At 46.4% G+C, this 13508-nt stretch overlaps 1 protein-coding gene across 1 annotated transcript; it reads right to left on the bottom strand.

Moving 5' to 3' along the window:
• Positions 1-2878: 2878 nt before the first annotated feature.
• On the bottom strand, positions 2879-4887 carry LOC124656574 (tubby-like protein 4). The gene is made up of 9 exons (XM_047195290.1): positions 4847-4887; positions 4351-4570; positions 4055-4231; positions 3921-3970; positions 3739-3841; positions 3566-3655; positions 3365-3460; positions 3192-3259; positions 2879-3092 (listed from the first exon to the last, which is right to left on the bottom strand). Exons 1-9 carry the CDS (start codon positions 4870-4872, stop codon positions 3017-3019), a joined length of 906 nt encoding a protein of 301 aa, XP_047051246.1. The 5' UTR covers positions 4873-4887; the 3' UTR covers positions 2879-3016.
• Positions 4888-13508: the final 8621 nt, after the last annotated feature.

Raw genomic sequence — 13508 nt, 5'->3', positions numbered from 1 at the left:
CCCCGATCTATAGTTCTACCAAGAGAGATTTCACCAATACTTTCTATTCCTTAGTGGATCTTGGTGTTAGGGTTCCTATTGTGGGACATTGGAGGAAGTGCATCCATGGAGGCTAGCTTGGTGTTGTACTAGCTCCATGGGTTGTTGGGAGCCTCCTTGTGGTGTGGAGCTCGCCCCAACCTTGTGAAGGAATCACCGCCTCGACCGGTGCCTTAGTGGAGAAGGGGAGCACCTTTGTGGAGCTCTCTCGAGGAAGAAGGTGAGGCCTTCCTTCGTGGTGTGGCCGCCTAGTCTCTTGTGTGAGGCTAGCACCTCCTCAACGCAGACGTACTCCCTTTTGTGGGAGGAACTGCGGGAAACAAACCTCGCCTCGTCTCCGCGCCCCCCGGTTGTCTCGCTCCTTACTCTTACTATCTTGTGTTGTTCCTTTGCTTGTTGCACTTGTTCTAGGATCATTGTAGGATCACCAACACCACTAAAGCAATCACCTTTACCTTCTGCACCGCTAAAATTGAAAAAGACTAAAACTTGACGTAGCAACCATTCACCCCCTCCCCCCTCTTGTTCGCTACGATCCATTTAGCATGGGCACACTTGCATATCACCTTCAGCTTCCAGCAGGCTCCCGCATCCATGATGTCTTTCATGTGGGTCTGCTGAAGCCTTACCGTGGGGAGCCACTGGTCGCGCCACCGACGTTACCACCGATCGCCGATGGCCGTCTTCTTCCGAGCCTGGCCAAGGTGTTACGTGCCCAGCTCCGTCGCGGCATTTGGTACTTGCTGGTGCAGTGGGAAGGTCTTCCGGAGGAGGAGGCCACTTGGGAGAAGCGGGAGGAGTTCAGCCAGCACTACCCCGACTACCAGCTCGAGGACGAGCTGTTTGCACAGGCGGGGAGAGATGTTACGACCGGTCTTAGTTACGTGAGGAGGGGGCCCAACCGTGGGCTCAATTAGGGCTTAGACCATTATCAGTTTAGGGTTTTAGCTCTTTATATAGTGGTTGTAACGAGGCAAACAATCATGTAATAATAATATTCATCATTGCCGACTCCCTAAGGAGTCGGTCTCCTAACCCTAGCCGCCGCCCCTCCTCTCCAGCACGCGCACGACGGCGCCCTGCCACCGGCGTCCGCCGCCTCGCCCGCACGTCTCTCTCTCCTTCCCCTACAAGCTACGCCCTAGGGCGGGTAGAGCAGTTGGTTCTACCACCCTTTTTCCTCTTGGGATGGCCTCACTGAATCTTTCAGATTCCAAACATTACAAACCAAAATGCACTGGCTCTTGTCATGGGAAATAATACACTTGTTTCCACTACATACCTGTGATTGCAAGTTCTTTCCATTTTGCGATTCACTTTACAAGGTTAAGCAAGTTCTCTCATGCACCATTGTGTCCTGTAAGAAAACATCTGCAGTAACAACAACACTTTGACATTCTTTACTAGTTCAGCTCACAAGGTTATTAATCAGCGATACAACATGCACAAGTCACATATAACCATCTCCTGGGCCAAAGAAAATAGCACCTCATCTTCCCAGGATCTTTAGAAATTGATCCAATTGGGATTGGACTCAGAGATTTTATCAGTCAAAGCTGGGTTCAGATTTCATTTTTTTGACGGAAAACCAGTAGGGAAAACCCCCTACTGCGTCATTTTTCACTTCATAAAATATTTACAAACAATAAGACGAAATGTCCAATGCCCAAAGTCTAAAATAGATTACAAAGTGTTAAGCCATTGTTGGATCCCCTCTTTCAAACTAGGCTTAGCCCTATGCATAATCAGTTTGAAATCTTCCTTGATGAACATGGTACGCTCCATCTGGCATACATCTTGCCCATCGAAAATGTTTCTATTCATGTGATTCCATAGTGCCCAACGTCCAGTTACTTATTTGAAGCATTTGATATTGTATCTCCTCCTTGTATCCAATAGCATGCTAATGATGTCCATATCATCATTCCATTCGAACCCCAGGCTCCACCAGAAGCTTTGCCTGAAGTCACATCTAAAGAATAGATGTTGGTAACATTTGTTAGTGCATTCCTGACATAGGACACATGATGTGCTGTTGACATGAAAGAATTTCCTCGTTAGAAGATCCCTGGTATTGAGCCTGTCTTGCAATAGAAGCCAGAAGAAAAAACCTATGTTTCTGCTAAACACATGATTTCAAAATCCACTGCGGCTTTTTCTGAGGGAGATAAATGAGCATAAACCTTTCTACTAGAGAATTGATTCTGGTTGCCAAGGGTGGACCAGATATCTTTGTCAACCTTGCCAATTACAGGCTATATGGATGTCTCAAGTTCATCAATTTGTTCAACAGCTATCATGGATAAAGGAAGATGGAAATGATAATAAATATCCACTTCAGCAATGCTACAGGCTTCTTTTATTAGTCAAAGCTGGGTTTAGATTCAGTGATTGTATCAATCAATGCATGGAGAGGAAATTGATAAAATCCAACAACAACAGCAAGAGAAACTAAGCACAACCAAAACATGTACCAGATGGTGACCACGGTTCATCACAGGACCAATGGCCATCTTCCCTGTTGACTAGAGTCGCATCGTGCTCCTCAACCTACCCAACCAACATAAGACCCAAAATATATGAAGAAACAAACTACCAGCATCAAGAAGTCCCAATCTACACTACCAGCATTCCCCTTCGTCTTTGCCGAACAGCTGGTGAGCGGCAAGTCCCAATGCAGGACAAGTACTTGGCGGCGGTGGAGACCGGCGAGGCGCGGCAGGGCATGGCTCCAGCACCAGCAGCATAAGCATAAGTTTTACAGTCGGTCTATCCTTGAAAATCAGTTAGCTGCATTGAACATTTTGAATTCGTTTCTCGGTTGAACAATATAAGCAGATGAAAAGAATTTGCTCTCTCATTATTATTGGCTCCTTCTCAAGGTGAGAAGACTGCATATACATAATCGACTGGAAGAGACATCAAGACGCAGTACAAAAACAACAGTCAACCAAACAAAACTCCGATGCGCATCATCTCACAGCGTGCAGCACAGCTTCGAGTCCATCGATGCCAAGCAAATGCAGAATGCTTGGTAGCCAGTCAAGGGGTATCTACACAAAGGAAAAACATCTTTCATCAGAAAAATGCACAGGATACATACAACCCCTACGGCCCTACCTGAAAAACAATGAGAACGACCGATGACATACCTGAAGTCCATTATGTATTTGGACTTCCCGACCCTGCCGAGCTGCAAGATCGTCTGCCTTCCGTTTTCCTGTCGATCAGAAGTTGTTGTTACCATGATCTGCTACTTTGGCTGAACGAACACCAATAGAAGCTTTCAGGTATGATCTTGTGATGATAACAAGCGGAATGTTACCTCCAAGGTCATCTGGAAGTTCTTCACCGATGTCTGCACCTTGTATCCCATCCTCCCTACCCTCTCTCTGAAGTCTAGTTCATAGCGCTTCGTCATCTGTTGCGAATACATAAATGAAACGTATAGTTATCATCTCAACTCTTGACATATCAATCAAGCGTACTGCCAACAATTTTCTTGCAATTGCAAGCAGCTGCTTACATTGTTGTAGAAAGGAGACCTTGAGCAGAGTTTGTCAGCTCTGCTCGTCTTCTCCTGCCAATCCTTTGGAAGCCCACCAATGTGCTGAATCTACAGCAATAGTATTTACACAATTTAGAACCACACGCTCCACTGAATCTCCCAAATGCCCCAACTGACTTTATTGGATTTACCTGAGCAGAATTGCTGGTCTTCAATTGCATTGACTGGTTCTTGGGAATCCATGCCTTCATGCTTCTGAAACTACCGGTCAGAGTAGTGATGGTAGGGGCAAACCTGCAGAAACAAAACCAAAGAAAGATCAAGAAAAGCCATATAACTCCTGAACTGGTCACAGACGGACACTGAATCTTACGAGATAACGCCGAGTAGCCGCTTCGACTTGAGCTCATCGATCCGGTTCCCCTACACCGACAACCGATGACAATCAATCTTCAAATCCTAGAGGAGGAGGGGAGGTAAAGAATTATCAAGGGGAGATTCGTGTACCTGGCCCCAAATCTGGTACTTGGATCCGACGAGGTTGGCACCCAGAGTCCCCAGGAAGTTCTTGTCGGAGCTGCAGAAGACGCCGTCCTGGTTCTGCGCCAGGATGAACTCCGACCTGCCCCTCCTCCTCCGGTGCCGGGCCACCGCCAGCTTCCGGTCCTGCCGCCCCTGCCCCTCCTGCCATTCCACGAGACAGAGACGAATCTCAGCAGCTAACCCATCTCCCAGTCCGCTGGATTTGAAATTCAGAAGCGCAGACTAGCTCGAGGGGAAGAGGGGGGACGGGATTAGCTCACGTTGGTGTAGAGCGAGTAGAGCGACACGCCTCTGGTTCCCGTGGCCTTCTCCCTGACGACGACGCAGGTGCACCTCCCGACGTCCAGCGGCAGCGGGCGGCACAGCAGCGCCCTGTTGGGGAGGGTGGCCCAGGACGCGGCCGGCGCCGCCTCGTTGTCGGAGAGGTCCCACGCCTCGTAGGACGACGACGCCGGCGGCGGCGGAGGTGGCAGCAGCTCCCTCCCCCTCGGCCCCATGAACACGGGCACTGCTGCCGGCGCCGCCAACGGCGGCTCGTCGTCCTCCATGCGGGCCTGCAGCGACGACGGCTTCAGCGCCGGCGGCGCGACCTTCGCCGCAGCAGGCGTCGCCTTCTTGTCCTCCTTCCCGGGGCCGAGATTGCGAGCGCCCTGGTTCTCCTTCTCGGCAGAGGCCGCTGGCGTGCGGGGCCGCGCGACCGCGGTGGCGGCGGCAGGTGTGCCGGCGCCCGCGTTGCAGCTGAGGGGCTGCAGGGGCTTCCTCTTGGGCGGCGTGGCTGCCATAGCTAGAGCTTGGGTGGAGCTCTGGGTGTTTTCTGTCTGACTCTTGTGTGTCACTGGCGAGGTGGACGGGATTTGTAATTTTGCGAGCGCGTGTGCTTGTTAGTGGTTGTGAATGGTGATTTGGAGGGAGGATTTAAATTTGAAACGCCTGCGTGGCGAGTGCTAACGGTCGCCGCATTGGGAACTGGACTTTTTTAGTGGAGCCATTTGCTTTGGGACTTTCTTGGATTTCGCTTTTGGTCTTCACCACTTGCGCTAGAATGTTATTCCCCCCGCATACCGATTTACATGGCAATTACATATTTTAAGAAAAAAATTGACTACAAATTTAGTCAACAAAACATAGGATATGTGCCATAAAAATTATATTATTGAATATATATTTAAAAGAAGTTTTGAATATTATAATTTTTGTGATATATATGTTATATTTTGTTAATCAAATAAGTACTCAAACTTTTTTCTCCAAACGATGTAATTGCCCTGTAAACTGGTATGGAGGGAGTAGCACTACAGATTATTCCCTCCGTTCTAAAATACTTTGCATTCTAGGACTAAAATTTATTCTGAAATACTCTGCATTCTACTGTAGCTTTTAATCAACAAAAATACGGAAAACGAAGTGATCCTCCTTTATCTATTGGATGTCACTATTTTCAGTGTAGCTTGGATTGATTGTTTACCAATTTAAGTAGTACTAATAAATGCACTACTAATTTATCTGATTTTTCCTAAAATGTAGACTAAAAGAGAACGGATGGAGTAGGTTATTTCTTTTAACAGTGATGTGCTGTTTTGAATGAACATTTCATGGTAGTACTTGATAGTAGTATGTTTCATTTGAAATACTCTAGACTTGTTCAGACCGTAAACCCTAGTGGTGGTACTCAACACTTTGGATCATCCCATGATATTTGAAAACCTTGGTTAAATGAGCTGCGGCTCTGCTCCCTGTTTGCCTGCGTCGAATGCAGTTATTGTAGTACCAGGAAACTGAAGCTGATCAGTGAAATGAATGAAGTGTGGGGATAACACCCGGACAAACCAACGTCGGGGCAGTGACGTTGACGCTTCCGTTTCGTGTTTAAGAAAGATCAGAGCTTGCTTGACCAGAGCTTTTACTCCCAAATGCCAGCTAGCAAATGTGTCAGTGTGCAGCATTCTTTTTTTTTTTTTTTTTTTTTTGCGAAATACCTTGTATTACTCAAAAACATCAGGAATTACAAACTCTATGGCACGTACTCGCTAAACCCTCTGGACCAGAGGCGAGCCATAATGCCGTACGAGCATTTGTTCTAGCAAAATTTGCCATGAAATGACTACTAGTGTTCTGACATCTCTTAACATGAGTAATACAAGACTGACGAACCTTCAATAAGGTTTTAATCTCTTCTATTATGGTCGTGTAGACCGACCGATCCACTTCATTGTTCTTGATTAGCTTGACAATCTCCAAACAATCTGTTTCTATCATCAATGGCTGATTGCACCAATGTAGAGCAAGTGATAATCCTTCTAAAAGAGCTAGCAATTCTGCTCCTAGGGCATCTCTGCACATGGTAAGTACCTTGCATGATGAGAAGACAATTTCACCACTTTCATCACGAACAATTGCCCCCGCTCTGGCATCCCCATTAGCTCCAAAGGAGCCATCAGTATTGAGCTTGCACCAGCCTACAGGAGGCGGAGACCAAGGCAGAATCGGTTCTACGACAACAACATTGGGTGTATGAAAGCGCTTCTCTTCGACATCTAGAATGAACTTCCCCTTTGCAATGTTTTCAGCTGGATGATGCTTGATCAACAGGAGCGATTCCATATAGCTGATCAAAAAACGCCTGGATGCTTCAAGGGGAGGAGGACGTTTATCATGCACAACTTCGTTTCGTACGTGCCACACACGCCAAAGAACCATGAGGATTTTACAAACACTATCACCAGGGACCTTTCCAAGGAAAGTTAGAAGCCACTCCACTCCAGTATGCTCTATAGAATCCAAAGCTGGTAAAACCCATTTTTCTGCCATGAAATTCCAGAGTTGTCGAGCCAGTGGACATCTAACAAAGGGATGGAAATTGTCTTCTGTTTCAGTACCACAAACCGGGCATTGATCAGTAACTTCGAGCTTACGTTTGCATTTATTTTTCCATGTCGGAAGAGAATCTGTGGCTAGGCGCCAAGCAAAATTTTGTACCTTTGGAGGGACAGAAGATTTCCAGATGAGGTCCCAGATTTTCCGCATACCATTCGGAGATGAACTAGACGATTCCGTCGAGGCATGCCAGACTTCATTCATAACAAGGTCATATGCACTGCGCACCGTAAAGATACCATGTTTAACAGGGGCCCAAGCAAGATGATCTGGTCCAAGTCTAGAGGAAGGTGTGAGCTTTACTATTTCAGACACATCAGCAGGTATGAAATATTGATTGAGCAAATCCAACTTCCAAGAGCCAAACTGATCGATTAATTCCGAGACAAAACGCAGTCGACACCTTCCCTTTGCCGAAACTGGTTTATATGATATAGGTCTAGGGATCCAAGGATCTCTCCAAATTCTGATACTTTGCCCATTGCCCACACGCCAAATTAGTCCCTTTTTTAGGCTGTCCAAACCATGTGATATTGCTTGCCAAGTTGAAGATGTATTCCCAGAGAAGACAGTGTCTTCTAATCTCCCGTTAGGATAATATTTTGCAGATTGGTGGATGATCATGGCGTGGAGCATGAGGAAGAAAACACTATGCAGAATTTGCAGCATTCTTTAATGGGCAAGTACGAGAAGGCACCTTTCGGAGCAGCATTGTGCCTCCTTGACTTGTTTGAAAAATTGTGGCTGGCATGTTCGATTTTCTGTAGCAACATGTTTGAAAGTTTTTCGTCCGAAGTTCAAAACATTTTGGATACTTTCTTCTGCTCGTGCTAGAAAACGGCCTCCGAGGTTCTGACTCCTCGCCACCAGTACGGACCGGATGCCTCGCTCAGGAAATTGCATTGGGCACTAGAGGAAGAAAAAACACACAGTACTCGCACCCTCCTTCCGCACGTCTGTGGCAACACCTCTTCCACGTTTTTTTTAGGAAGGAGGACCGCTGCTTCTATAAAAGGAGGGACAACTGCTTCCACCTCTTTGTGCTTCGCGATACATTGCAGTGCAATACAAGAGAAGGCAGGAGCAGAGATGTTACCTCCTCATGAGGGCCCGAACCTGGGTAAGTCCAGTGTCCCTTTCTGCCGTGTTTGCTCATTGTCGCCTCGCCGCTCTATTAGCACCACTGTGGTTTCATGAGATCTGGAAGCATTGCGTTTAGCCTCCTATGTTCGATAACCTCAAGGGTCTCGCCAAGGTACCCGTGTTCCTCTCGAGACAGTCTGCCCGCCAGGTAGGGGGCTAAGGCGTGTTTTCACATTCGTCATTGCCATGGCCGACACTCAGAGCCTGTGTGCGCGGCGCTGCAACGCCATCAGGGTCCAGTCTGCGCCCATCGGGAACCGTGCATCTCTCTCTCTCTGAGCACGACAACGACGATGCCGCCTCTTTCCTACCTCCCCTCTCGGGAGCCGGAGGGCTCGCTCTCGTACACCTCTACTGGCACCTCTCGCGCACGCTCGGGGAGTCAGCCAAGCCCGTTGGCAGCTCTCCTCACGGCGCACGAGCTACTGTGCTACCATCCTAGTTCCCACCGACACCGGTCACAACGGTTAGCTCAGGTGCGTCACGCCATCGCCAACACCAGTCTCTCCGCTTCCAACGCCGCACCACCTCCACCTCTAGCGGGCACACGCGTGGGGGAAGTCGATCACGGGGCACCACCACCGCCTCCGCATCCGGAAAGTATGAGTTGAGGCATATGGATCAACAGTGGGATTTGTCCATCCCGATCACGGATAGATATACTCTGGGCCCTCTCGGTGGAATGTCGTCTATATTAGCTTGCAAGCATATGAATGGTTCATAAGAGACCACATACCACGGTACGAGTAAAGAGTACTTGTCAGGAGACGAGGTTGAACAAGGCATAGAGATGCCGATGATCAAACCTCGGACAAGTAAAATATCGCGTGACAAAGGGAATCAGTATCGTATGTGAATGGTTCATTCGATCACTAAGTCATCGTTCAATATGTGGGAGCCATTATGGATCTCCAGGTCCCGCTATTGGTTATTGGTCGGAGAGAGGTCTCAACCATGTCTACATAGTTCACGAACCGTAGGGTGACACACTTAAGGTTTGATGTCGTATTAGTAGATATTGAATATGGAATGGAGTTCGAAGTTTTGATCGGAGTCTCGGATGGGATCCAGGACATCACGAGGAGTTCCGGAATGGTCCGGAGGATAAGATTCATATATAGGAAGTCATTTTATAAGTTTGAAAATGATCCGGTGCATTTATGGAAGGTTCTAGAAGGTTCTAGAAAAGTCCGGAAGAAATCACTTTGGAAGGCGGAGTCCCGGAGGGACTCCACCAAGCTTGGCCGGCCAACCCTAGAGGGGTGGAGTCCCAGGTGGACTCCACCAAGGTGGCCGGCTACCCCCCTCATGGAAAGGTGGGAATCCCACCTCAAGTGGGAATCCCACCTTGGGTAGCTGTAATATCCCAGGTTTAGAGGCAACAAAATGAGAGAACACCAAAGTGTGCATTGTATTCATGCATAGAAAATCCGGGGAATTTTCGCGCTTTCAAATAAAACTTACCACAGTAACTGAAGTTTCACTTGACTTGCTGGAATTGAAGTAGATTGATACGTCCCAAACGTATCTATAATTTCTTATGTTCCATGCTACTTTTATGATGATACTCACATGTTTTATACACACTTTATATCATTATTATGCGTTTTCCGGAACTAACCTATTGACGAGATGCCGAAGGGCCAGTTGCTGTTTTCTGCTGTTTTTGGTTTCAGAAATCCTAGTAAGAAAATATTCTCGGGATCGGACGAAATCAACGCCCAGCATCTTAGAAATCCACGAAGCTTCCAGAACACCCGAGAGCCACCAGAGGAGGGCCACAGGGCCACCAGACAATAGGGCGGCGCGGCCCAAGGGGGGGCGCGCCCCCCTATTGTGTGGCGCCCCCGTCAGCCTTCCTACTCCGCCTCTTCGCCTATTTAAAGGTCCCTGACCTAAATCTTCGAGACGGAAAAGCCACGGTACGAGAAACCTTCTAGAGCCGCCGCCATCGCGAAGCCAAGATCTGGGGGACAGGAGTCTCTGTTCCGGCACGCCGTCGGGACGGGGAAGTGCTCCCGGAAGGCATCTCCATCGACACCACCGCCATCTTCATCAACGCTGCTGTCTCCCATGAGGAGGGAGTAGTTCTCCATCGAGGCTAAGGGCTGTAACGGTAGCTATGTGGTTGATCTCTCTCCTATGTACTTCAATACAATGATCTCATGAGCTGCCTTGCATGATTGAGATTCATATGAGTTTTGTATCACTATTCATCTATGTGTTACTGATACGTCTCCAACGTATCGATAATTTCTTGTGTTCCATGCCACATTATTGATGTTATCTACATGTTTTATGCACACTTTATGTCATATTCGTGCATTTTCTGGAACTAACCTATTAACAAGATGCCGAAGTGCCGATTGCTTGTTTTACTGCTGTTTTTGGTTTCAGAAATCCTAGTAAAGAAATATTCTCGGAATTGGACGAAATAAAAGCCCGGAGGCCTATTTTCTCACGAAGCTTCCGGAAGTCCGAAGGAGAGACGAAGAGGGGCCACGGGGCGCCAAACCCTAGGGCGGCGCGGCCCCCCTTGGCCGCGCCGGCCTGTGGTGTGGGCCCCCTGTGCCGCCTCTTGACCTGCCCTTCCGCCTACAAATAGCCTCCGTGACGAAACCCCCGGTACCGAGAGCCACGATACGGAAAACATTGCGAGACGCCGTCGCCGCCGATCCCATCTCGGGGGATCCCGGAGATCGCCTCCGGCACCCTGCCGGAGAGGGGAATCATCTCCCGGAGGACTCTACACCGCCATGGTCGCCTCCGGAGTGATGAGTGAGTAGTCTACCCCTGGACTATGGGTCCATAGCGGTAGCTAGATGGTTGTCTTCTCCCCATTGTGCTATCATTGTCGGATCTTGTGAGCTGCCTATCATGATCAAGATCATCTATATGTAATTCTATATGTTGCGTTTGTTGGGATCCGATGAATAGAGAATACTTGTTATGTTGATTATCAAAGTTATGCTTATGTGTTGTTTATGATCTTGCATGCTCTCCGTTATTAGTAGATGCTCGGCCAAGTAGATGCTTTTAACTCCAAGAGGGAGTACTTATGCTCGATAGTGGGTTCATGCCGCATTGACACCAGGACGAGTGACGGAAAGTTCTAAGGTTGTGTTGTGCTTGTTGCCACTAGGGATAAAACATTGATGCTATGTCTAAGGATGTAGTTGTTGATTACATTACGCACCATACTTAATGCAATTGTCTGTTGCTTTGCAACTTAATACTGGAGGGGTTCGGATGATAACTCGAAGGTGGACTTTTTAGGCATAGATGCGGTTGGATGGCGGTCTATGTACTTTGTCGTAATGCCCAATTAAATCTCACTATACTCATCATGATATGTATGTGCATTGTCATGCTCTCTTTATTTGTCAATTGCCCAACTGTAATTTGTTCACCCAACATGCTGTTCGTCTTATGGGAGAGACACCTCTAGTGAACTGTGGACCCCGGTCCAATTCTCTTTACTTAAATACAATCTACTGCAATACTTGTTCTACTGTTTTCTCTGCAAACAATCATATTCCACACAATACGGTTAATCCTTTGTTACGGCAAGCCGGTGAGATTGACAACCTCACTTGTTTCGTTGGGGCAAAGTAGCTTGGTTGTGTTGTGCGGGTTCCACGTTGGCGCCGGAATCTCCGGTGTTGCGCCGCACTACATCCCGCCGCCATCAACCTTCAACGTGCTTCTTGGCTCCTCCTGGTTCGATAAACCTTGGTTTCTTTCCGAGGGAAAACTTGCTGCTGTGCTCATCATACCTTCCTCTTGGGGTTGCCCAACGAACGTGTGAAATACACGCCATCAAGCATATTTTACAGCGCCGTTGCCGGGGAGATCAAGACACGCTGCAAGGGGAGTCTCCACTTCTCAATCTCTTTACTTTGTTTTTGTCTTGCTTTATTTTATTTACTACTTTGTTTGCTGCACTATATCAAAATACAAAAAAATTAGTTGCTAGTTTTACTTTATTTGCTATCTTGTTTGCTATATCGAAAACACAAAAAAATTAGTTTACTTGCATTTACTTTATCTAGTTTGCTTTATTTACTATTGCTAAAATGGCCAACGCTGAAAATACTAAGTTGTGTGACTTCACAACCACAAATAATAATGATTTCTTATGCACACCTATTGCTCCACCTGCTACTACAGCGAGAATTCTTTGAAATTAAACTCGCTTTACTTGAATCTTGTTATGAACCATCAATTTTCTGGTGTTAGTTCGATGATGCTGCTGCCCATCTCAATAATTTTGTTGAACTATGTGAAATGCAAAAATATAAAGATGTAGATGGTGATATTATTAAACTAAAATTGTTCCCTTTCTCATTAAGAGGAAGAGCTAAAGATTGGTTGCTATCTCTGCCTAAGAATAGTATTGATTCATGGACTAAATGCAAGGATGCTTTTATTGGTAGATATTATCCCCCTGCTAAAATTATATCTTTGAGGAGTAGCATAATGAATTTTAAACAATTAGATACTGAACATGTTGCTCAAGCTTGGGAAAGAATGAAATCTCCGGTTAAAAATTGCCCAACCCATGGATCGACTACTTGGATGATCATCCAAACCTTCTATGCGGGACTAAATTTTTCTTCGCGGAATTTATTGGATTCAGCTGCTGGAGGTACCTTTATGTCCATCACATTGGGGGCGGCTACAAAACTTCTTGATGATATGATGATAAATTACTACGAATGGCACACGGAAAGAGCTCCACAAGGTAAGAAGGTAAATTCAGTCGAAGAATCCTCCTCCTTGAGTGATAAGGTTGATGCTATTATGTCTATGCTTGCGAATGATAGGACTAATGTTGATCCTAATAATGTTCCGTTAGCTTCATTGGTTGCACAAGAAGAACATGTTGATGTAAACTTCATTAAAAATAATAATTTCAACAACAATGCTTACCGGAACAATTCTAGTAATAACTATAGGCCATATCCTTATAATAATGGTAACGGTTATGCTAATTCTTATGGGAATTCTTACAACAATAATAGGAATTCACCCCCTGGACTTGAAGCCATGCTTAAAGAATTTATTAGTACACAAACTGCCTTTAACAAATCTGTTGAGGAAAAGCTCAATAAAATTGATATTCTTGTTTCTAGAGTTGATAGTCTTGCCTCGATGTTGATCTTTTGAAATCGAAAGTTATGCCTAATAGGGACATTGAAAATAAAATTGTTACTACAGCAAATGCCATTCAAGTTAGAATTAATGAGAATATAAGACTAATGGCTGAACTGCGTGCTAGGTGGGATAGAGAAGAAAATGAAAAACTAGCTAAAGAGAAGAATATAGCTAAAGTTTGGACTATTACCACCACTAGTAATGCTAATGCTACACATGTTGCTGCACCTCCTACTCATACTAA

This window comes from Lolium rigidum, chromosome 5 (genome assembly GCF_022539505.1).
Source record: "Lolium rigidum isolate FL_2022 chromosome 5, APGP_CSIRO_Lrig_0.1, whole genome shotgun sequence".
Classification (NCBI taxonomy): domain Eukaryota; kingdom Viridiplantae; phylum Streptophyta; class Magnoliopsida; order Poales; family Poaceae; genus Lolium; species Lolium rigidum.
Note: the sequence above shows the minus strand (reverse complement) of the source record. Positions and strands in the feature narration are given on the sequence as shown.